The 25,724-nt window shown below is 40.8% G+C and overlaps 1 protein-coding gene across 2 annotated transcripts in view; it reads right to left on the bottom strand.

Annotated features, from left to right (window-relative positions):
* The window catches only part of ASXL1 (ASXL transcriptional regulator 1), a 69,263-nt gene extending 44,440 nt beyond the window's left edge, over positions 1 to 24,823 (bottom strand). The window contains exons 1-4 of one of the 2 annotated variants that reach the window (XM_007193384.3): positions 24,265 to 24,823; positions 18,210 to 18,292; positions 17,249 to 17,251; positions 15,794 to 15,902 (exon numbers count right to left, since the gene is read on the bottom strand). In XM_007193384.3, coding sequence (XP_007193446.3) covers positions 15,794 to 15,902; positions 17,249 to 17,251; positions 18,210 to 18,292; positions 24,265 to 24,321 — 252 coding nt within the window. In that variant the 5' untranslated portion in view covers positions 24,322 to 24,823. Of the gene's footprint in view, positions 1 to 15,793; positions 15,924 to 17,248; positions 17,252 to 18,209; positions 18,293 to 24,264 lie in introns of those variants that run through there. The other variant, XM_057528968.1, reaches the window with a different exon arrangement.
* Positions 24,824 to 25,724: the final 901 nt, after the last annotated feature.

Genomic DNA, 25,724 nt, shown 5'->3' with positions numbered 1-25,724 from the left:
TTTGGAAACTTATAAAAAACCACTTTAATTCATGAATTAAATAAGATTTCATAATAGAAATCTCAAAATATTTAGAACTGAAGAAATATTTTAAAAGTACACACGTTGAAACCTGTGGCGCCAGGTACACCAAAAGGGTACACAGAGTAGATACACTCCTTCTCAATCTGTCTGGGTTAAAGGACCAGTTTTGGTTTTTTCCCCCAACCCATCAAAGACCAGTATGTGGTCCCACTGCACAGGACTAGTCCACGTGACTCACTGTGCAAGCCTGAAAACACCCAAGCTGATCTATACACTGTTCTAGAGTAGGGATGAGTCCACCAATCACACTCAGGTGTTGTGGCAATGTCAAATTGCAATAAAAGTTTCTAAACATTCCAAATTTCTGTACTTAGCTCATCACAGATAGGAACAATAGTTCACAAACTGAGAGCAGTCTGTGGATCACACTTTGATTATTACTGGCAATGGTAAATCCACAAAATACAGTGCTAAACATCTGTCAAGAGGAACAATGAATAGCTCTATAATATGGCCATGTGATCTCCTGGACATACTGTTAAGTAAAAAAATAAAGTGGGGAAAAGTGTGTAACGATGCCATTCTAAAAAAGGAGCATACAAATACAAATACGTTATTTGTTTATATTTCTGAAAAGGAAGGAAAATAACAAAAAATAAATTAAATAAAATGCTTACCCACAGGGAAAAGAAGCAGGTAAAGGAGATTGGAAAGGAGACAGAATTCATTAAATGAACACTGTGCTGTGTATTTAACCATAAATATTTTACATCATTATATAGCAAAATTAAAATTTATAAATGCAATCTCTAAAAGTAGGTAAAACGAATAAACCAAACTGTGTATCAAGCTGATGGCATAACCACACACAAATGAATTATTTCAAGTGATTTTTAAATTGCAGTGATGTGTTAAATCCCTAGTAAGATATACCTAAGGCCAACAACAACAACAAAAACCCTTTAGAGTATTCATATTGGTGGTGGTAGTGCTGGTATTGTTATTCTGAGATTATTGGAAAAAGCAAATGAGTAATTATGTGGTTTCACCGGGAACCAGAATTTCCACGTAAGAAAGGAGGTATACATGTAAAACTGAAAAAGGTCAAGCAAAAAACCTATAGTCTTGAATTGGAATTATCAACAAGAACTCATGAAACAGTTTATCTTCAAAAAAAAAAAAAAAATACACACACACACACACATATATGGGGCATCTCAAGCAGAGCACAGCAGTTTCCTGAGCTGAGACACGAATCAAAGTTCTGGTTGGCTAAAATGGCTTGAGGTTGCACAACAGAATTCCAGAGAGAAGGAAGCTTTGCAGAAAAATCTGCATAGGGTCTCTGCATATGTATACGGTGAAATTCCATTAGGCTGGGCAATGAATGGCTGAGTAATTCCCAGAGGTAATTCCGCCAAACAGAAGGCCTAGAGACTTAGGAGTTAACAACTAGTCAGAGTGGAGGGACATTGTTAACCATGGGAGGCATTTGGTAGAGACCCCAGAAGGGAAGTATCTTAGTAGGAGAGTTAAATCATCCTTAGAGAAAAGGCTACTCTGACCTGCCCTAACAAAGCTTAAAAACAAGCCTCAAAGGGAGTAAACTAATCCAAAGGGAGTAACCTAATGACTTGCCAAAATAAAGCCCAACACTCTTGAAAGGAAGACAGACTGTAGCACTGAACATTGTAAAATTCACATTGTCAGTATCCAAACAAAAACTATTAGATATGCCAAGAAGCAGGAGAATATGACTCACAAGCAGAAGAGTCAACAGCAAAAGACCCAGAAATGACAGAGATGGAATTAGTAGACAAAGACTTAAAACAGCTACTATAAATGCATGCACTATGATCAAGGATTAAAAGAATGAACACAATGAGAAAAAAGGAAGATATAAAATAAGAAAAAAATGGAATTTCTAATGATGTAAAATACATTTTCTGTAATGAAAAATTCACTGGATCAGATTAAAAGCAAATTACATACTGCAGGAGAAAAGATCAGTAGCAACAGAAAGTATTCAAAATGAAGCACAGAGGGGCTTCCCTGGTGGCGCAGTGGTTGAGAATCTGCCTGCCAATGCAGGGGACACGGGTTCGAGCCCTGGTCTGGGAAGATCCCACATGCCACGGAGCAACTAGGCCTGTGAGCCACAATTACTGAGCCTGCGCGTCTGGAGCCTGTGCTCCGCAACAAGAGAGGCCGCGATAATGAGAGGCCCGCGCACCGTGATGAAGAGTGGCCCCCGCTTGCCACAACTAGAGAAAGCTCCCGCACAGAAACGAAGACCCAACACAGCCATAAATAAATAAATAAATAAATAAATAAATAAATAAATAAATAAATATTTAAAAAAAAAAAAAATGAAGCACAGAGACAAAAGATTGGAAAAAATTAACAGAGCATCAGTGACCTGTGGTATATTATAAAGTGGTCAAAAATACACGTCATCCCAGAAGAAACAGGACAGGAAAAAAAAAAAAATTAAAGAAAAAATGGCTGAAAATGTTTCAAATTTGACCCACAGATCTGAGTTCACCATGGTACCTCATAACCAAATTGTCAAAACCTATAATACAGAGAAAAATCTTCAAACCTGCAACAGAAAAAAGAGGGACACATGTAAGAATTACCACAAACTTTTCACCAGAAACTACGCAAACCAGAAAACAAAGAATTGGCATCTTTAAAATGCTGGGGGGGTGGGGGGGACCTTTCAATGTATCTAGATAAAATAGCCTTCAAGGCAAAATAAAGACGTTGTCACACAAGGAAAAGCTGAGAGAATCTGTCACAGCATATCTGCACCACAGTACTGTTAAAGAGAGTTCTTCAGAAGGAAGGAAAACAGTAACAAATGGAAACCTTGACCTCCACGAAGAAATGAAGAATACTAGAAATGGTAAATATGTGGGTAAAATAAGACGTTTCCCCCCATTTTTAAATTTCTTTACAAGAATTGTTTAAAGCAAAAGTAGTAATGCTTTGTGAAGTGTATAACCTATATAGAAGTAGAATGTATGAAAAGAATAGCACAAAGGCTAGGAGGGGGTAAATGGAAGAACAGCATCACAAGGATGCTGCATTTTATGTGAAATGTATAATACTATTTAAAGGTAGTCTGTGAGAAGTTAAAGATGCATTTTGTAAATAATAAAGCAACCTCTGGGGAAAAAACAGATACAGTTAATAAGCTAACAGTGATGATAAAAGGGAATATTAAAAATACTCAATCCAGGGGTAAGGTGGAGGGGGATAAATTAGGAATTTGGGATTAACAGATATACACTACTATATATAAAACAGATAAACAAGGGCCTACTGCATAGCACAGGGAACTATATTCAATATCTTGTAATAACCTATAATGGAAAAGAATCTGAAAAAGAATAGATATATATGTGTATATATAGCTGAATCACTTTGCTGTACACCTGAAACATTGTAAATCAACTATACTTCAATAAAAAAATTTAATAAATGTCTCAAAGAAATATGAATCAAAAATAAAAATACTCAATCCAAAAGAAGGCAGGAAAAGAAAAAAAGGAAAATAGGACAAAGAGAAAACAAAGAGCTAGATGAAAGACTTAATCCAACCTTATCACAGTAATTACACTAAATGTACATGGTCCAAGCATCCTAATTAAAAGGTAGAAATTATTAGACTCGATAAAAATAAATAAGATCCAACTAAAACTATAAAGAAACCTAAAATATGAAAGACATAGACAGGTTAACAGCAAAAGGATGGAAAAAATATACCATGCAAAAACTAATTATAAGACAGTTGGATGGGCTATGTCAATAACAAAATAGACTTCAGGGAAAAAATAATATTGCCGGGGGAAAAAAGAAAAAATTTTACTAAAGAACAAAAAACTTGAATGTAAGATTATACAGCCACTTTGGAAAACAGGTTGGCTGTTTCTTAGAAAAGTAAACAGTAATTACAACACAACTCAGCAATTCCACTCCTAGGCATCTACCCAAGAGGAATTAAAACGTTTATCACAAGACTTGTCTACAAAGATTCATAGCACTACTCTTAGTAGTCCAAAGAAGAAAACAACCCAAATGTCCATCAGCTGAGGAATGAATAAGCAAAACATGGTAGATCCATACAATGGAATATTATTCAGCACTGAAAAGGAACAAATTATTGATATACAGTAGTCCCCCCTTATCCACGGGGAATATGTTCCAAGACCCCCAGTGGAAGCCTGAAACCGAGACAGTACCGAACTCTATATATATATACTCTGTTTTTTCCTATACATACACACCAATGATAAAGTTTAATTTATAAGTTAGGCACAGTAAGAGATTAACAACAGTAATAGAACTATAGTAAGAGTTATGTAGATGTGGTCTCTGTCTCAAAATTATCTTATTGTACTGTACTCACCCTTCTTCCTGTGATGATATGAGATGATAAAAAGCCTACATGATGAGATGAAGTGAGGTGAATGATGTGGGCATTGTGACGTAGTGTTAGGCTACTACTGACCTTCTTCAAGAGGAAGATCATCTGCTTCAGGTAATCCTAGATCACTGAGCCATGAAAACGTCAGTGGTTGGATGCCAGGAGGAGATGAGGTCGATGGCTGGTGATCACGGGCGGGATAGCACAGGATGGCTCAAGATTTCATCACACTACTCAGTACAGTGTGTAATTAATACTTATGAATTGTTGACTTCTGGAATTTTCCATTTAATATTTTCAGACTGCAGTTGACCACCAGTTACTGAAACTGCAGGAAGTGAAACCTCGGGTAAGGGGGAACTATACTGTACATTACAAGATAGCTAAATCTCAGATACCTCACACTAAGCAAAGGAAGCCAGACTCAAAAGGCTACATAATGTATAAATCCATTTATATGACATTCTGGAAAAGGTATAACTGCAAGGATAGAAAACAAATCAATGGCTGGCCAGGAGCTGGGGTCGGGAGAGGAACTGACTACAAACAAGCAAGGGGGTAGTTTCTGGGGTGATGGAACTGTTCTATATCTTAATTACGGTGGCAGTTACACATCTGTATGTGTCTGTCGAAACTCAAAGGACTATAACCGGAAAAGGGTGAATTTTACGGTACATAAATGTAAAACGGAATTTTTAGGGGAGGGAGAAGCATGTTTTAGCAAAAGCATTTACTGGAGCAACTGCATTCAAGACACGTATGGCATACCTTTAAATAGCACTGTTAAAATGCCAAATAAAATGTCCAAACAAATGTGAACTAAAAAAAAAAAAAATGAATTAAAAAAAAACTCATAGAACTGTACACTAGTACACTGTACACTAGTACATCAAAATGGGTGAATTTTACTGTAGGTAAATGATACCGTAATTTAAAAACAGAACAAAAATACTTATTTACACCCACAATACTCAGGCTGTGGAACAACAGGAATTCTCATGTACTATGAAAGCAATGTAAATTCATATGATTACTTTACAAATTCATACGATTACATACGAAAAACAGCTGTACTACCTAGTCATGATGATTAGGTGCAAAACCTCCTGGTCAGTCCCATTCCTAGCAATGTATACACCCTAGAGAAGCTACCGCACACATGCGCCAAGAGACGTACAAGAGTATTCAATGCAGCAGTGTTTGTTACAGCGAGAACTAGAAACAACCCAAATGCACACCAAGAGCAGAATGGACAAAGAAATCGCGGAATATTCAAACCATAAGACAGCATATAGCAGAAAATATGATGTATTTCAATTAAATGCACCAACACACATCAAGCTCAGAAATGATAAGCACAAAAGCAGCAAGTGAGAGAAAAATACATACAATGTGATTCCATTCACATAAAGATATTTTTAAAGCATGTTCAGCAATACATACACATGTGGGTAAACCTGGAAATAAAAGCAAGGTAATGATTAATATGAAAATTAGAATAGTGGTTATCTTCCACAGCGAGAGAAAGGGATGTGCACAGAGGTTTCAAAGAGTGTAGAGGATGTTCTGCTCTTGAGCTGGCTGGTGGATACAGGAGTGTGCAGTTTATTTCTTAGTTATTATTATCTAAAATAACAAAATTTGCATATATTCTCTTTTGTATAATTTATATATTTCACAATTTTAAAAAGTTAAAAACAACATATTCTCAAAGCAAGACACATCACACCCAGTAGGTTTCATAGGCATGTTCTACCAAAAAAACCAAATAATCTCTGTCTTAAAGAGACTACTGCAAAGAATCAACGGAGGGAAAACAGTGCAGCTTGTTTTAATACCAAAACACGGCAAGGTTTGAAATCAAAATGTCAGATCGGTCACTTACGAATACAGATGTAAAAATTCTAAATAAATTATTCATACTCTAAATCCAACGATGTGTTATTTAAAAGAAAACCATGTCAAAGTGACATTTACCCTAGGAATACAAGGATGCTTGAGCACTGGAAAAAATTCTACTGAACTAATTCACTATATTACCAAATTAAAAGAAATAAACTATGATTCATTTACTCACACAAATACTTACTGAGTACCTACTTTTTTCCTAGGGGCTGAAGAGACGGCATTAACTAAAATTAAAAACTCCTCCCCTAGAGGACTAGTTCTAGTCAAAGGAGACATACAATAACAATAAGCAAAACATATATAATATGGTATATCACACAGTGATAAATCCCAAGAAAAAAAAACGTAAGGCAGGGAACAGGGGGACTGGGAGAGCTATGCGGTGTGGAGGCATCAGGGTGCAATTCGAGCACAGACTTGAAGGAGGTGGGGCAGCGAGGCATGAAGGTGTTTGGGGGAAAGCACTGCAGACAGCTGAAGCAGCCTGGGCAAAATCCCGGAGACGAATAGCGACAGCATGTTAAAGGATCAGCAAAGAAGCCACTGTGTTTGTCAAGCAGAGTGAACAAGGGGAGAGAGTAAGAGGAAGAGAGATGGGAGTGAGGGTGGGAGGAAGATGGCGAAAGGGCACTGCAAGCAACTCTAAGGATTTTGGCCTTTACTCTGAGTGAAGCGGGGTGGGAGGAATGACACAGTCTGACTGAACTTTTAAAAAAATTTCCTGGCTCCAGTGTTGAGGAGGGTGGCAAGAGCAAAGTAAGGAGACCAGTTAGGAAGCTACTACAGTAATCTAGGAGATACTGAAAAGACCCAAGCAGATTCATCCCCTAAATTTCAGACAGGCTCAGAACTTAAACCAGGTACATGGCAGACAAGGATGAGGTATGGAATTGAGAACGTGGGAATTGCTAAGTCTACATTAGGAGGAGATGGACACCCTACTCCAGTACCATACATCTAAGTGACAACCACTACCTACTGCTGCAGGAGACAAGTGAAGCCACAAAATCACAATACACTGAATTTCCCGCTAATATTTAAGAGTCAAGAATATCCCTCAACCAAAAATCATCAGACATTTGAGTAAGACATGCGGAGTGAAAAAAGACCCACACTAAAGCATATAATCATGGAAATAAGATCCTAAAAGTTTTCAGGGAGAGGCAATAGAAAAAAAGAAGGCGGGCAAACACAGAATATCAGGAATCAATACGGCACTAGATTTCAAAAGCAACACTGGACATTACTTTTTCTTTCTTTTGAGAAAACAAAGCTTACAGTTTGGAGGTTTTCAAACACTCCATTCCCTGAAAAAGAGATCCTCATAAACATTCTGTACTACATGTTTCAATTTTAATACTAACAATTACTATTCTGAACCAATTCAACTGTTTGGCATAGAGAACTGCTACCAATCAAGTCATAACAACCTCCTTCTATGCTTTTTCCACTGCATTTATCTAACAAACATTTTTAAGCAGCTACTATGATAGATGCTGAGGATATAGACCAGAACAAAATAATACAGATTCTCTGCCCTAAGGCCTGATCAGGAGAGACATCAAACAATCACCCAAATAATTATATAATTATAAAGTTGTAAGTGAAAAGAAGTAAAGTTCAGGGCACAACAGGAAAACCCAATTTAGAGAGAAGGCTCCTCTAAGGGACTGAGATTTAAGTTGATACCCATTAAGTTGAGCCAGGCAGAAATGGAGAGAAGAGAGTTCCAAATAGGAGACCCTAAAACTGGAAAGAGCTTAAGGAATTCAAAGAACTGAAAGAAGGGCAGTGTGGCTGAGCAAGGTTTGGATTTTTTGGTAAACACCACAGGAAACCACAGACTTGAATCAAACAGAAATGTGTCATGATCAAATTGTTTTTTTAAAAACCCCTCTGGCTGCTTTGTGGATTACAAAAGAGCAACCTGGATTCTAAGGAGGCAAAAGTGAAAACAAGTAGACTAGGCAGGAGCTCTTTCAGTAGCTAGCATACAAGGATAACTTAGACTAAGGTGGCAGTGGAAATGCAGACCAAAAAAAAAAAAAAAAAGTAATTTTAAAAGAATTGTCAGGAGTTAATTTACCAAAGAAAAGCTGGCATAAAGAGCCAAAGAGAAAACTAAAACAAAAGGATTACCTGACTGAAAGGCACACATTTCAAAGCCCATCTAGTACTACTGAATCGAAGAAGACAGCATCTTCCAGAAGAAAACAGACATCTTTTTGGCTCCCTATTCTTCTCCTGCCTCATGATGGACAAAGAATTTCAAGTTATTCTTCCAGAAGAAAACAGACATCTTTTTGGCTCCCTATTCTTCTCCTGCCTCATGATGGACAAAGAATTTGAAGTTATTCCTTCAGAACCTTGAGTATGCATCTCACCTATTTGAGAGCCAACTCATTTGGTAGAAACTTAGAATATCCTGACCTGTCCTCCGTGTGTTAAATACCAACCTCTCAAATAACCAAAAACGTGACTTCATACCATTTACTTAAACTCTCTCAGGCTGTTTCCCCCATTAGTACAGGAGTAGGAAACATATTTATGTTTCAAAAGACCAATATGAGCAGTATGATGCCTGTCTGGAATATAGTTAGCACTCAGTTAAGCATTAGTTTCCATCTTTCCTACCAGATTATCTAAACTAGAATAAGAAGCAACTTTCTTACACTAAACAAGTTCCTCAAACAACCCTCCCAAAAAGTCTGATATGAAGGATTGAGAAGAGATCAAATGCAGTTTTCATACTGGCTGACCATAGAAAAGTTTAAGCATTTTTCACACACAGTCCCAAGGAAGCCTGAAGCACATACAAGCTCCTCATTTTCCTAGAACCCTGATGCTTTAAAATCACACTTAAAAAATGTTTATAACCTTTTTGTTAAAAATATATATACTGCTTTAGAAACCTTGAAATCATCATCCTGCCACCCCTCTGAGCTACAAAAAATAATTCCAGTGGTAGTGCTTTCCAAACCTCTGTTCCCTGACCTTTATCGTTTACCACTTCATTCTTACAGGGCTTTGAACTTCAGGAGGTAGCAGGACAAAAGGCTGCTCACCTCTTAGGCAAACCAGAGCCTGACCAGGGCTCCATTAACAATCAAGTTCTCTTTTCTCCCTGAGCTTGCGAATATCCTGTCAGACAACAGAATACCCCATTTTTCAAAGGTGGATCCAGGCGGCCCTTGAGAATTACTCCAATAAGGAAACTTTTACCAACTGACGGGTCAAAGCCTCCATCAAGACCAAACTACTGCTACCATTAACCAGAGTAAATGGTACTGCTCTACTAAGTAGGCCTTCTATGCAGTACAGAGTGGGAAAGGGTTTGCAATAAAACAGTCAGCCTCCAGTAAATACCGAATGCATCACAAAAGAACAGGCAAGAAAAATATCCAGGGCTGACTTACTTTTCACACAAAATAGTCTAGATGCTAAAATGTGAGCACAGGAAGGATCTTCACTGAATTTTCACTCTAGGAGGTTTTCAACAGAGCTCCTGGGTCTGGGAAAGATGCCTTGGGTGCTTGGGGAATGGGATGGGGATGGCAGAATCCATGAGAGATGGAGAAGCGGGGTCTTCATGTTTGTTTCAACCAGAGTAGTTTCACAGTCATCTACATCACGCAGCTCCATTTCATGATATAAAAGGTTTTACACCTGAAGTATTTAAACGGCCAATCTATTTCAACTTCTCAGTGTTAGAGACAAAGAAGTATAAATGGAGATATTCCACAGGACCTGAGGCACTATGCTGGACCCCAGACCTCAAGCTGACTCCAGTGCTCTTACTACCACCGTATACCACTCACTCTGGTACAGAAAAGAACGACCACGATCAGAAATGCCAATATGATTAATGCAGAGGGCAGAAATTCAAACCAACCGCCCATAACTGAAGAGTACACATCTAAGGATATGAAAAGCTACTTTTGCTTAACAATTATAAAAATTTTCATTACAAGAATAAAACTAACATTCTGAGAAATATCAAGGAACTCATAAGACGCTTCAAAAAGATGAAGTAACCAAAGATCCTAAAACCTGAAGAAAAACTCTTTATTCTGAATTGGCATAATGAAAATAAATCAAACTCAAAAGGTAGGGCCGTGGGTTCTAGTCCCAACTCGGCCAAATGCATTTGTTGCAAGGACACATGGTCATGGATAAACCTAATCTGTTAGAAGTTCAGTTTTCTACCTGCAAAATGCAAATGAACCGGATGATTTGAGAGCCCCTTCCACAGTAAAATTCTAGGATTCTACGCACTAAAAAGATCATATATTTGATAAAGCTAACACGGACTATAAGAGACATCATCTAAAAACGTCACTACCATTATATATGAAAGAAGAAATTCTTTTTTCTAACAAAGATGATGACCAAAGTTCAAAACTAAAAAGCATAACATGATATCTAAAAGATACCTAAAACATTCAAACTGTTTCGAATGGCTCAGTTTCTGCCTTCAGCAATTAGAAGAACCGCATTATGGCCACAGCCTGAGAAAGATTTATTTCTTTTTTTTCTTTTTTGCCACACCACGCATGGCATGTGGGATCTTAGTTCCCCAACTAGGGATCAAACCCACGCCCCCTGCACTGGAAGCGTGGAGTTTCAACCACTGGACCACTGGGGAAGTCCCAAGATTTATTTCTAGTGTCAGCAGATTCTTTCACAGATTAACGTAGAATTGCTCTAAAGACAGCAAGAAAAAAAAAAGGGTTCTTAGAAGTTGCCTTGCTGAGAAGAAAAAATAACCCAGAATATGCATATTCTATAATAAAACATATAAAAGAAAGGTAGACTACAAGGAGAACTAGTTGGCTTAAGATCTTGATGATGCTATCTTCTACCTTCCATTCAGCCAATATTTATTACATTATGTACTATTTGCCAGACACAGGAGATACAGTGAAAACCAAGTCCCTGCACTGACATTCAAGTGGAGGGAGGCTAATGATAACCAAGTAACCAAACAAACAAGGTAGGACTGTGAAACAACCAAAACCCTCATAGTGTTGTGGAACTGGAACTACCGTTAGAGAAAGCCTCACTGAGAAGATACTTTTGGACTAACAACCAAATGACAAGAAGTTACCCCAGAGCTTTCCAGACAGAGGGGCTAGCAAGTGCAAGGGCTCTGAGGTGGACACAAGTTTGGGGCCTTTGAGAAACAGCGTGAATGAAGGCCAGGGTGGCTGAAGTATAATGACCAAGGAGAAGGTGCCAGGAGAGATCAGAGAGGTAGGCAAGGGCCAAGCAGGATAGTGGTATGATATGACTTGCATTTTCAGAAGCCCACTTTGCTTGATGTGCACCTATCAAAAATCAAAATGGATTCTGGTACTGCCTTGCAAATGACAGACTCTATGATTTGACTGTATGGAAGTCTCCTCAGTATTTAATGGTAATATAAATAGTTCTGGAATCACTGCAAGTGTGGAGTTGTATGTGAAAAATTTAATTGTAGATCTATAAATAACATTGTGAAACTGCAAAAATTACCTCCCTCTCTTCCTCCATTTGCTTTTCTTTTATTTGCAAACAGTGAATTTTAATGGATGGATACTTTAAGTGTAGTCATTTATTTTTTTACCAGGAAGATTTTTTAATACTTTATAAATATATATTCTACATATTAAAAAGATTCAACTGGACTTGTTAATTGAATTAAAGGACCCCCTAAGGCTGAGCCCTATATCACTACATGAGGTATAATAAAGTGCAAATGGCCATGACACCTTGACTTGAGCATCATTCCACAATAAAACTGAACAATGTTCAGATGACTGTAGTCATGCCTGACAGTGAGTGCTGCAGTGACCACTCACCAACCCAGGTTAAACTCACCAATGACACAAACACCTAGTCACAAAAGCAAAGTAGTTCAGCATCAAAGTCATAAAAACGTAGAACACTACAAAGGAGCTCTCACTGGTTTTACAAGGATAGGAAATTCCAAGTGTAAAAAACAATATAAATCCCACCTCTAACCAGGCAATGATGGACACTGACAGCTGACTTCAGGAAAAGCTTAAGAAAAGCAATTCAAAACAAGAATTCAAAGCATGGATAGATTTCATCTATCCCACACATCCCTGAGGACTAATTCTAAGGCCTGATGCAAGCATCTACATATAAAGTGTCAAATGTACCATCGCATTACCCAGAACAACTTTTATCAGAGAAGAAACCCTGTGGCATGCCCCCAAAGACTCCAGCTTACCAGTAAAGCTTTGGTAACCATAGATAAGGTCACACAAATGTATTCAGAATTGAGAAAACTCCTATTTTCAACTAAGTAGTGGAACCACATGGTTTCTGACCTTGATGGCCCACTAGAAGAGATTTCCAAGCAGTGGGAAGAAAAATACCAAGCCATTCTGCACATGCTTCTCCTTAACACATGAGAAAAACAGACCAAAAAAATGCCACAGGACTTCCCTGGTGGCGCAGTGGTTAAGAACCTACCTGCCAATGCAGGGGACGAGGGTTCGAGCCCTGGTCCGGGAAGATCCCACATGCCGCAGAGCAACTAAGCCAGTGCGCCACAACTACTGAGACTGCGCATCTAGAGCCGGTGCTCCGCAACAAGAGAAGCCACCTCAATGAGAAGCCCGCGCACCGCAACGAAGAGTAGCCCCCGCAAGCCACAACTAGAGAAAGCCTGCGCGCAGCAACGAAGACCCAACTCAGCCAAAAATAAATAAATAAATAAAGGCATAAAGAATATTTTTAGAACTAGAAAAAAACTGAATATGGACTATATATTATATACTACCGTATCATTACGTTTCTTGACTATAACAATGGTATTGTGGTTATGTAGGATAATGTCCTTGCTCCTAACACATACATTCTAAGATATGTAGGGGTGAAGTACCAGTACTAGTTGAACACTTTTAAATGGTTCTGGGAAAAAAAGCATACATATGTAGAGAGGGATAAAGCAAATGTGGCAAACCCGTAACAATTAGGAAGAAAGCAAGATAGGTGGGGTGTTCAGTGTAGTACTCCAATTTTTCTGTAGGTTTGAAATTTCTTCAAATGAGGATAAAAAAGGAAAAAATGCACCACCTTGCACTTTATTCAGCAGACCTGGGTCCTCGGGTGATGAGGATGGTAATCAGCTGGTTCAGATTTTTGGTATCCTTTCTTATCCATTCCCAAATAACAATAAAGTAAATGCCTGCACAACTTCTGGAAGATAGCGTGGTGATAATGAGGCAATTAATAAGACTAATCGACACTTCACACTCTCAAGGAGCCCCGGGAGGGGCGGGGGCGGCGGTGGAGAATAAGATGTGCCTGTATGTATCAATACCATCATGGCAAATATATTAACTGAATACAACAAGCAGCAAAGCTATAAGGAAATTATAATCTAATTTTTTCAAACATCGTTAACATAAATTATCATTTAGGTTACAAGTCGCAGAATTTATGGGTTACCTTCACTTTCTCTGTTGCATTTTACTTTCTGTTGCATTTGCACATATCGCTTTCTAACAGGTCAAAATATTAAAAGAGACACGCACGGATAGCACGCACGGATAATCAACCAAGCTAAAAGTCTACCAGGGACTTCCCTTGTAGCGCAGTGGTTAAGAATCTGCCTGCCAATGCAGGAGACACGGGTTCGAGCCCTGGTCCAGGAAGATCCCACATGCCGCAGAGCAACTAAGCCTGTGCGCCACAACTACTGAGCCTGCGCTCTAGAACCCGCAAGCCACAACTACTGAGCCCACGTGCCACAACTACTGAAGCCCATGTGCCTAGAGCCCATGCTCTGCAATGAGAAGCCACCACAATGAGAAGCCCCTGAGCACCGCAACAAATACTAGCCCCCGCTCACCGCAACTAGAGAAAGCCCGCATGCAGCAACAAAGACCCAATGCAGCCAAAATAATAAATAAATAAATTTATTTAAAAAAAAAATTATTAAGCATGGACTATGCCAAGAATTCTGCCCAGAGACAAATTACAAGGACAAATGAAACTCAATTCCTATCCTTAAGGTATCCATAGAAATAGGTATTTCTCCTCCCTCTTAAAAGAGAAATGTTCCATTAACGGGCACATCTGTAACACATATAATACACACAACTATAACTATACATAATTACCTATAATTACAATATATATAATAATATATAATAGAAAAGTGCCATTAACAAGCAATTAAGGATAAGGAACCTAAAGGAATATCATACAGGGTACCATTTATTAAGGACAGACTGTGTCAGGGAGGCATACACCACCATAAAGAGGGGTTAAATCTGTCCCAGGTTACAAAGCTAAATTTTGAACTCAGGGCTCTGACTCTTCCAAGGCTCAGTTCCTGACATTACATTATGCTGCCTTTTAAAGTCTGAAATACTACAAATAAAAACAATATAGAGAACAGCACAGATATCTGAACATAAGATACATCTGATGTGTACCTAAAGATCAAGTTTTATGACCACAGGTTATACAGTTGGTATTCGTTCAAGTGTTTAATTTTTAATTAAAGAAAACAAGTCTATCAAAACAAAACTAAAAGAGAAAAGTCTGTTTACGGACTACTGCAATTTATAACTACATTATGGAAGATTATAAGGATCAGCATCAAATTTTCAGTTTCTCACCATCAACAGGTCAACTATGTCTAAGTTAGAAGTCAGCAAACTACACCCCCAAGCCAAATCTAGCCCACTGCTTGTTTTTATAAATAAAGTTTTATTGGAACACACCCATGCCCATTCGTTTGTGCATTCTCTGTGGCTGCTTTCCTGCTTCAGTGGCAGAGTTGAATAGTTACGATAGAGACACTGTGGCCCACAAAACCTACAATATTTATTTTCTGGTCCTTTACAGAAAAAAATCTGCCAATCCCTGGTTTAAATGATGTATATCACAAATGGTAGAAAAATAATTAGCTTGTTCATTTCAGCTCTATTTAAGCTTATGAACTGAACCTGATTTAAGTTCTCTTCCTTTGTAATTAGTGTCACTTGGTAAATGCTGAGTTTTTGAATTTCCACAAGTATTTTCACATTTCAGTTATTTTCCATAGAGTAGGTCTTACTTGGCTGTCCAGTAATTTATCCTTCACATATTACTACAAACAAAACTATAATTAAGGCACATTTGCAATTACTCCCACACATACTTATCCCTCTATTGCATATAATCTGCAAAGATATAAACAAGGAAAAACTGAATACAGACACAATAGCTGATATGACTAAATAATTCCTAATATTCTGTTCACACTAGAACATCTCAATGCGCCATTTCAGAAAAACAGCATCAGCATCACCTGCCTGCCTATTAGAAATGCAAATTCATGGGCCACAGTCCAGACCTACCAGGTGATTCTTATCAACACTAAAAGTTGAAGAACCACTGCACTAAAGTAGAGTTTATATTACTTACCTTGAGTGTAAAAAGGCTGATTCGGCCAGGTAGTTTATAAAATAACCCCTCTCCTCCTCTTGAATTGGAATGTAGCATGGCATTAAGACATGCAAGAGGGGATGTCCCACTGTAAAAACATACAAGGATGGAAGGTCATACAAATCAATATGTCTACTTACTCAAAGCTCTAATACCCTTTAACTCACTCTTAAATCAAGAAAAAGAGGAAGAAATATAAAAGAAAACATCCCATGACACAAATTCTACTTTGAAAGTGGCAAAAGAGCAACAAATGAAATTCACATAAATCACACCCAGAGAGCTCTGGGATAAGACATGCTATCTGATATCTCCACTTCAGTGCCTTTTGACAATATGAACCAAACTCTCAAGAAATTTAGAAGCACTACACAATGATTTTTCAGGTACACTCAGGAGTTTTGAAAAAAAAAATTACCCAATATTTTTATTTACCCAAAATATTTAAATTTTAATGTTAATTAAAAACAAAACCGAGAGTTTCCTAGCATCTATATTCCAACCTGCATATCATGCTCAGAAACTGCCACATAACATTTTCAACACAAAAACCACAGAATCACTGGTGCTGTCCCAAGAAAATAAGCACACTTTTTTTTTCCAGTTAACATTTTCTAATAAACACACAAAAGGAACAGTATTTCATTTGCTTTTTCTCAGTTGGGAAGGGGGAAAGATGGGTTTTATTTTATATCTACCCAGGAGCAATAATTTAAATTTGAATATAAAAAGTCAAATGGATTTAGTACCCAATAATACTCAAACATTAAACCAAAAAAAAGAGATAGCATATTAAGTTACATCATGGGTCCCTGCTACAACAGAAGGTCGCAAAACAATGACAACTCATGTGAGTTAGCGACTACTTACTAATCTTAAAATAGAAAAGCTGTCAAAAATACAGACAAATGCCCATCATTAATATTAACTGAGTTTGGCGCTAGCATGTTAGTGCTAGGGTTCACCTGTGCACCTTCTCTTGCCTCTCCCCAGCAGGTTAAATAAATATAAATATCTCAAGTAAAGCCTCTCAGCATTTTTCAGAATTAGAGGCCCTAATTTATGCAGAGTGTTAAAAATAAATTGAGTCTAAAAAAGCCATCCAAAAAAACCCTATTACTTATTTGGCTTTGGAACACACTGGATGTTTAAAAAAAAAAAAAATTTTCACCAAGAACCAATCTTTAAAAGAAACCTTGTGCAGAATCTGGAGTATCAAGTGGGTGTGCTAATGTCTCTGCTACAGTGGGGAAAGGCATGCTGGCAGAGTCTTTCTTGAAACAGTGTGACTCCTACACACTATACCTCTGTCTACAAATCACAGAGCTGCTCACTCATCACGAGCCACCATGACTACTTCATAATTCCTGTAAGAGCTAGAAGCAGAAACAAGTTAGGTTCTCAACTCCATCTGTCCCAAAGGGACTAATTTACCTTCTATAGGCACAGTGGTCCAACAGCAGTGCAGACAGCAGCATGATGGGAAATAGCCCATAAAAACAAAACAAAACAAAAAAAACAATTATAACACTACACAGTGCATAGGTAGTATTTAAATGGATGTATCTAGACAATCCTGATCTTCCCTCCCCACAAAACGTCAGCTAGAGAATGTTTGAACTGACAACTGGAAAGTGAGGATCTTTTGATCCTAAAAGATCAATTTCAAGCAGCTAAAGCTTAACCAGCAACATATATGCTGTCTGTTCTGAATCCCAAGAAGGAACTGTGTTGTGCTCTCCTCTTTCATTTTAATTTTAAAAAAAGGTTGGGGTGAGGAGAGAAAGGATTCAGGACAGGCACTGGTTTTTGTTTGTGCCTGCAATTCTTTCTGTGTTTCCAATTTGTTGCTTCTCTAGGAAAAATATATCATAGGATAAGAAAATCAAGGTCACCTCCAAATTTAGTATGCTCATATCATGAATGCCTACAATCAGTAGGGGGGAAAAAAGCCAGTGGGTTTTATGGTGATTAGACCACCCTTCTTTGATCCTAAAACGAAGGACTTCAAAGATACGGTATAGAGAGAAGGGAAGTTTTAGACACGATGGAGCCTATCAGAGTCTGTCCCTTCTCTATCACTGAAACTTGCAAAACAGAGTATACGAGAAAATGTGCTGACTCCTTACACAAAAAACAAGCTCCATGTCGAAATTTATGGGAGAGCAAGGATAGGAAAAGCCACTGCACCTCTGATGAAAACAAATGAATGTTTAGCCACTCCCGCCTTCCACCCAGAGGACACACAACATGGGAGATAGTTCCACACCACCACCAGACGTGTGTGTGTGTGTACACATATATGCACATGTGGACTTTCTAATATCACTGCCTGAGTGCAGGAAGACACGTGTCCTATGAAACCCTCACATTAAGCAACAAGAGCCATACAAACCTCATTTCCTTTAGTCCTTCTGCCTCTATGACCTGCAGAATCTGTTTTGGTGTCATTGGAGCGTCTGAGTAGTTTTCTAGTACCTGAAGAAATATAAATGTTCTGATTTCAGTGTGCAACTTCTATTTACATCCATCACTATATAACATGGGCTACAATTCTGCTATGAGGTACCGCTGCTGACAATTTATTTATTTTTCTTTTTTTTCTTTTTTAAACTTATTTTTATATTTATTTTTGGCTGTGTTGGGTCTTTGTTTCTGTGCGAGGGCTTTCTCTAGCTGCGGCAAGCAGGGGCCACTCTTCATCGCGGTGCGCAGGCCTCTCACTATCGCGGCCTCTCGTTGCGGAGCACAGGCTCCAGACGCGCAGGCTCAGTAGTTGTGGCTCACGGGCCCAGTTGCTCCGTGGCATGTGGGATCTTCCCAGACCAGGGCTCGAACCCGTGTCCCCTGCACTGGCAGGCAAAGTCTCAACCACTGCGCCACCAGGGAAGCCCCGCTGCTGACAATTTAGTCTTTCCACAGACAAAATTACTTCCGAAACTAAATTACACATATATCTTAACTAGTTGCTGAAAGTGACTGCAATTAGATGAAATATTCTAATTCTCAATTCTGAAAACACACAACCTCTTAGCATACATGTTATGGTATGTGGGGCCTCAGCAACCTTGATTACCGCTTAACTTGATGCTGTTAATACAGTTAAACCATAGAATACATAGTTTTCTACACAATAAATTGTAAGACAGAAATGCATTCAGATTTTCTTTCCCAAGGAACTTTGATTAGTACCCATATATTTTTATCTTTTTTTTTTTTTTTTGGGCCACACTTGCGGGATCTTAGTTCTCCAAACAGGGACTGAACCTGTGCCCTTGGCAGTGAAAGCACAGAGTCCTAACCACTGGACCACCAGGGAATTCCCAGTACCCATATTTTTAAAATGATGGCTTTTGTGCCACTGGGTTGTGAAATTCTGTTGTTAACTGCCACAGTACATTTTGCCATTTGGCAACATGATGCTGTGATCCTATATGATTGGTGCAAGCAAACAATGAGAAATGGAACATCCCACTTATGTTAGCAACATCTATAACTAAGTCCTGGCAGTAAGGTCATAGTGAGCAGCCAGAGCTCTCTCACTTGAAGAAGCTGAGTTGTTTTAGAAATGTTATTCTTCTGAGGGAGGAAAAAAGAGAGGCTGTCAATATCTCTGTACCATCTCTACCAGTGCAGCTGCTGAGGTTACTCCAAACCACACCAACATCTTGCAGTCATTTAACAACCGTAACAACGAAGTACTGTACTGCTCTGTCACAAGTAAAATGTACAGCCAGAAGCCCGACAGGACTGCTGCGAAGGTTCTCTCTGTGGAAGAACATGAACCCTGAGCACTAAAGGAAGTCAAGTTTTGGAGGAGTAGCTACTGAAATAAAACCTCTGTCTACCATGGTCCCATTCTTAGCCTCTCTCTGTTCAGTTTTTACATTCTCCTTGGGCGTCATTATCATCTCTCACAGTTTCAACTACTACCCAAATTCTAATAACTCCCAAATCTCTACCTCTAGCCTGGACTGCAGACTGCTCCCCAAGCTTCAGACTCCAAATACTCAGTTCTGTACTGGACGTCCCACATGCTCACCTACTCTAATTCATCCCCCCCCTTCTAACATTCTTCTCGTTGGTCGGCAGCCTGTCTCATCACCTAATTCAGAAACCCAGGCATCACCCTTCACTCTCACCTGTCCCCCAGTCCCCACCACCAGTTTCTGACCCGACCTGACACAATAGCGTTTTCGCTAACATCCCTGCAACCAGCCCTGCTTTCCTCAAATTCACTCGTACTCCGCTGCCATCCTTCATTCAACAAATACGTGAAATACTCACTTTGTGCTAGGGACAATTCTAAAAATTCACCAGTAAAAAAAGACCAAATCCCCGTTTTTGCAGAACTTACCCTGCTATAGCCCCAGTTTAGTCCAACAAAATAAACCTGCCCTCATCACTTTCCCACTTTAAAGTCCTTCAACAGCAACCTAATTATATACAGCGAAAGCTGAAGTTTCCAGAGAGACCACTAGCCCACTGGAAAAGCACAGGCTTTAGAACCAGACAGACCTGGTTCTAAGGAATTCAAATTCTGGTCTTCTAAACTTGGGCAAGTTACCTACCCACCCTAAGCCTAGGCTCCTTCGTTTGTGAAGGAAGGATGCTGAGATCTTCCTCTCAGAGTTGCTGTAGAGATTAGAGATAATGTATGAGTGCTTACAGTGCCTGGCACAAAGTAGGTGTGTGCTGGCCTGGCGTACAAGGCCCTCACAATCTGATCTCTGCCTGTCTCTCTGATACTCCACAAACTTTATGTTCCAATAACTATGTGTAGTTCTACCCAGTTCCCACACTCTCCACCCTGCAAATAAACACACACACTCCTATTTTTTGTTACCAGCTCCTGCTTACGTCCTCTGTGACAGGCCTAACTCCCACTGACCCATCAAGATTCAGTTTGGAAATCACCTTCCTCCAGGAAGCCTTCTCTGCTCTCTGCCAGACAGTTCAATGTCTCTTTTCAGTGCCCCATAGTTGCACAACACTGATAATTTATCTTCCAAAGCAGGACATTTGAGAGTAAAAGGAGGAGCTATTCATAATTATGCTTAGACAATGAGCAGGAACCAGGATGTCTATTACCATTTATACATCTATGATGGCACTTACCATGCCTGTAATGAAATTCTATTCACCTGTCTGGACCTTCTCCATCCCCAGAAAAACCATAAGCTCCTCAAGGGCAAACCTTATCCATCTCTGTATTCCAAGAACCTAAGTGCCAAGTTTAGCAGTGTTGACTTGAACAAACCCACAATACAAGCTACTAATGTTCACTGCCACAGATATAACTTCTTTGATACTAATTGTAAGCTAAGCTAGTGAATTTTTGTATGCTAATTTTTTTTTTTTTTTTAAAAGAAGCATGACTCTGAAAAATTAGCTACCAATTATTTAAACAGCAGTCAGGAAGAGCCTGAGAATCTAAGAGAGAGGAAACAAAATCTCTAAAGGGAAGTTAGATCAAAAGATACAAAGTTTTCACTTTTATTAAAACTGTATATGCCTCGGGCTTTTAGTATAAAGACAATTCAGCAGTGTTCTATCCCTAGTCTGTCTTTCTAAAGCACACTTAAAAAAAAAAAGTATCTCTTCTCCAACTTCAAAGGGAAAAAAATGTTTGATGTAAGAATGGTCAGTCATGAATCAAAGTGAAAGATAAAGCATGCAATGAAGAGTTTCTCAAAGCCAGGGAGAATCCATTTAAGGGCATTCAATCTAAAGGGAAATCCACTCAGCTATTTCTCCCAAACAAATTGTTCCTAACAAGTAGGAGGATTTATACCCACCCAACCCCCAAAAGTCTACCTCCTACATCTAGGAAAAACAAGACTACAAAATGTTTGAAAGAAGAATATCTACTTCTCAACAACATAATTAACAGCTGCAAAAATCAACCTCCTGGGGCTTACTACACTACTGAGATTGTCCAGAAGTCTCTTCTTTCCTACCAAAATAGTTTTAAAAGGGTTCCTGGTATCACTTTAGCCACCAATGTGAGCAAGGTCGGGAGCAATATGAAACTGCCCCCAAGCAAGTGCATCTGATCACCACTGCAAGCACTCCAAATTCACCTGTCCAAAGAGTAATTAGATCTAATCTACTGCCCTACCATTATAGCTCACTGGAGTCAAGCTTTTCTCTAGCCAGTATAAGCGCTCACAACTCTCCAGCACTTGGTTTGTTACAACAATTTTTTTTTCCCCAAACGAGGAGAGAACTCTAAAAGTTCCCCCTTGCTCACCAACTAGTCCCATCCAAAGGGACAGAAAATTCTAAACAAAAAACAATAAAAGACAGGCAAAACTACACACCACATTCCCACAAGTCATCTTTCATGTGTTTAAGAGCACCACAAGTAATTCCAAGTAGGACTTACTATTTTTTAATGAAGAACCACAGAAGTAAAAGAAGAGAAAGAACTTACTGGGATAATCTGGCATGAGTTGAGCCAACGATAAAACAGAAATAGCAACCTAGATACTGGAGTGCAGATCACAGTAAATTCAAGAAACTAAAGAGGCTTAAGAGTGGACCCCAAATTCCTAGAGACTTTCAACTAGGAAGAGCCAACAAAGCTTTGAGACGAGCAGACTTTAGAACTCTGTCAAGACATAAATAACACAGGATTTAAAGGTACTTTCACCTACCTCTAACAAGTAAAACTCTGGCAAGCAAATTTCCTTTTGGTGCCCAAAGTCATAAACACCTGCAGAACAGAAACTCAGAGGAGAATTTCAATGAACAGACTCAACCTCCAGAAGAAAGAGAGCATGTCCTTTTGGCTCTCCTCTACTCTCCTTCAGGCCTAAATTTGTTTCCAGGTAAAGCAACAATGGAGAAATCCTGAAACTACCAAGAGATCCTGAAAGCTAACCAAAGCTTCCAAATCTGACTGAACCTGCAAAAAGTATTGTACTTCAAAATCTTCAAATTTCATATGCCAAACCAAACAAATTAACTGAAGCACAAAACTTCAGCATACAAACTAATTGCTACTTCTGTTTCTTGGGGAACAAATGCCTGGGGAAGATGATCAGGTACACCAGTTTAATTTCTCCTATAAACCAGTGTTAGTTCTTTTAAGTCAATAACTGAGTTTTACAGGCTCCAAGAAAGAAAAAGGTGTACCAAAGATTTGTAAAAACCTCCAACACATATTTGTCTTTTTTTGCACAACACCTTTGAGGCAGGAACCCTACTTCCCGATAAAATGAAAGATTAGAAGGTTGAGCTTCATTCATCATTAAAAGTGAATTACAGCAATTACATATAAACTACAGGGTGTCATGAGACAAGTATACTATCTGCACTATAACCCTGCTTTGTGACAGTTATGAGAAAGTGACATCTCTGAGACAAGCATAACCTGTTACTATTGTCATCAGCAAGATTTTATGAGAACATGTCTCAGTGTCTTAGCTTTCTGGGTGCAAATCCAAAAGGAATATATATTTCACTTGCAAGTCCTCTGACACTTTAAGAACAGAAAATTCACAACCCCCATTACCAGGCAGCTTCAAATACTCAAATTACTCTCTCCGTTGCTAAGTCCTCACTGAGCATTATCTTCAGAGACACTTGGTCTTTGCCCAACACTTCATGTATACATGCACCAGAACACTAAGGAATAGAGAACACACGCATACATTCTTTGCAAAGTGTAGTTAGTTCTCTGCAGAGTGCCTATTTCCAGTCTAGCTTGTGAAGTCCGGTCAGCAGAATCTCAGAAGTGTGGTACGTGGGCCACCTGCTTTACAACCAACCCGAGAAGCTGGTTAAAATGAAGATATTCAAGCTCTACTCCAGAATCTCAGACTCAGTAGGTCTTAAGTAGGGCCCTAGGATGAGCATTCCTAACAACCTCCCCAGGTGTCCCCACAGGACACTAAAGTTTGAGAACCAAGGCTCAGGGTTCAAGCTGGGAGTAAGCATTTGCTTCCCTCCACACACCTGGTTTAGATTGCGAAAGCTCAAAATGCCACTCGCGTCCTTGAAACTGGGGGCTCTTTCCAACCCCTGGAGTCAAACGCACCACCCCACTGCCCACCAGGAAGCGAGGGAGGAGCTTCCGACCCTTCCCGGAAACCTAACTCCCCCGAGTGCATAAACGAAGCTTCCCCAGACCCCCTAGAAGCTGCCAAATAGTGGGGGAGGGGAGGCGGGGGCCCCGCCGCCCGGAGGGGGAGGAGCCGGCCTGCCAGCTCGACCCCTCCGCAGGAATTTAGAGGGGGGACGTGCAGAAAAAGGCGCCACCTCCGACCCGGCGGGGGACCTCTCCCCACCCAACGCCTTGGGGGATTGTCCCTTTCCAGCAGGAAGGGTGGCCCGCCCCCTCCTACAGTGGGCAGGGCTTCGCCCCTCCCCCCTCCCAGTGGGGGGTGCTCGGCGAGCCAACCCCCCACGCCCCCCATCGAGCCCCCCTCGGCGGCCCGCCTCACCAGGCGCGCGGCCTCTGCCCACGTGCGCTCCTTCTTCCTCTTCTGTTTGTCCTTCATCCTCCTCCTCCCCGGCGGCGGCGGCGGCGGCTCCACGCGGGACCTCCGGGCGGGGTGGGCTGGGGCGGCGGCGCGGGGCTGGGGCGGCGGCGGCGGCGGTGGCGGCGGCGGGGGGCGCGTGGCGGCGGCGGCGCGCGAGAAGTCGGGTGCGGCCGGGGAGAGGGGGCGGGCGCGCGGGGACCGGCTGGCGCTAGACCCGGCGCGAGGGCGGCGGTGGGGGAGGGGTGGCGGCTCCACGCGCCCGCGCTGCGTCAGTTGCCCGCGGCGGCGGCAGCAGCGGCGAAGGAGAAGGAGGTAGCCCCGCGATCGCTAAGGAATGCGGCGGCTCCGCATAACCACGGGGTCAGAGGTCACGGCTCCGGCCTCCGCTTTCCCGCTCTGCTGCGAGGCCAAGACCGGACTGGCGGCGGGGCGGGAAGGCGAGACGCGGCTTTCCCTTCGGCGCCCGGGTGTGTGCGTGTCTGCCGTGGGTGTGTGTGAGTGTGTGTGAAGAGTGAGGAGGGGGAGTGTGGGGTTTTTTTTTTTTTGAACAAAAACAAACCGAAAGGGCGGCTGGGAGTCGTAGTCCCGGCTGCCTCTCTGGCCTCCCCCGCTCCGGAAGAATATGGCCGAGTGAAACTCTTGGACCACACTTCCCAGCGTGCCCCGCGGCCCGTCTTTTCCGCCCTCCCCTCCCTTCCTCTGCCCCGCGCAGAGCTCGATAAGGAAGGGGGCCGCACAGTCGTTCGGGAAAGGGGCTGGGCGGAGTCTCGCGAGGTGCGGGAACTGGCTGGGGGCCTGAGGCATTCTGGGAGGCGATGCTGGGAAGGGGCGGTGGCCCTGTGCCCCACCACCCTGAGCTCTGTTTAACCCCTTCGGCGCTTCTCGCCTTGGGGCCGCCACGCGGGTAAAGGTGGGGATCGAGAACTGGTAGCTCGACTTCCAGCGCCCACTTTGTGCCTCTCTCCGCCTGAGCGGTTTTCACTGACAGTTCTTGTAGGTAACAAGAGACAGGACTTTCCCTTTTGGTCCTCCCCTAAATGACTCACTGCCGCATAATAATGAGACAAAAAGATACTCATACCAGTAAAACGGTTATTTCACGATTGATGAACCTAGACAGTTCCCCATTTCCTCCTGTGCTTTCATGCCGCTATGTATTTGCAGAAGCTGTATTTGCAGAAGCTGCACACGCAGCCTACAGCGTTCATGCCACCTGGTGAACTTGGTGATACGATTATGGGTTGTGTGAAGAACTTGGACTTTGGGGGCATACCGGAATGCACCTGAGGCCTTTTTAGAGGCAATACCCTGAAGGGAACACAGAACCTGGAGTCAAACGGACCTAGACCGGAATCCTGGCTAAGCCACTCCATGGCTATCAGCCTAATACCTCACAGCATTATTGAGATTAAAATCAACAT

The sequence above is a fragment of the Balaenoptera acutorostrata genome, chromosome 15, assembly GCF_949987535.1.
Source record: "Balaenoptera acutorostrata chromosome 15, mBalAcu1.1, whole genome shotgun sequence".
Taxonomy (NCBI): domain Eukaryota; kingdom Metazoa; phylum Chordata; class Mammalia; order Artiodactyla; family Balaenopteridae; genus Balaenoptera; species Balaenoptera acutorostrata.
Note: the sequence above shows the minus strand (reverse complement) of the source record. Positions and strands in the feature narration are given on the sequence as shown.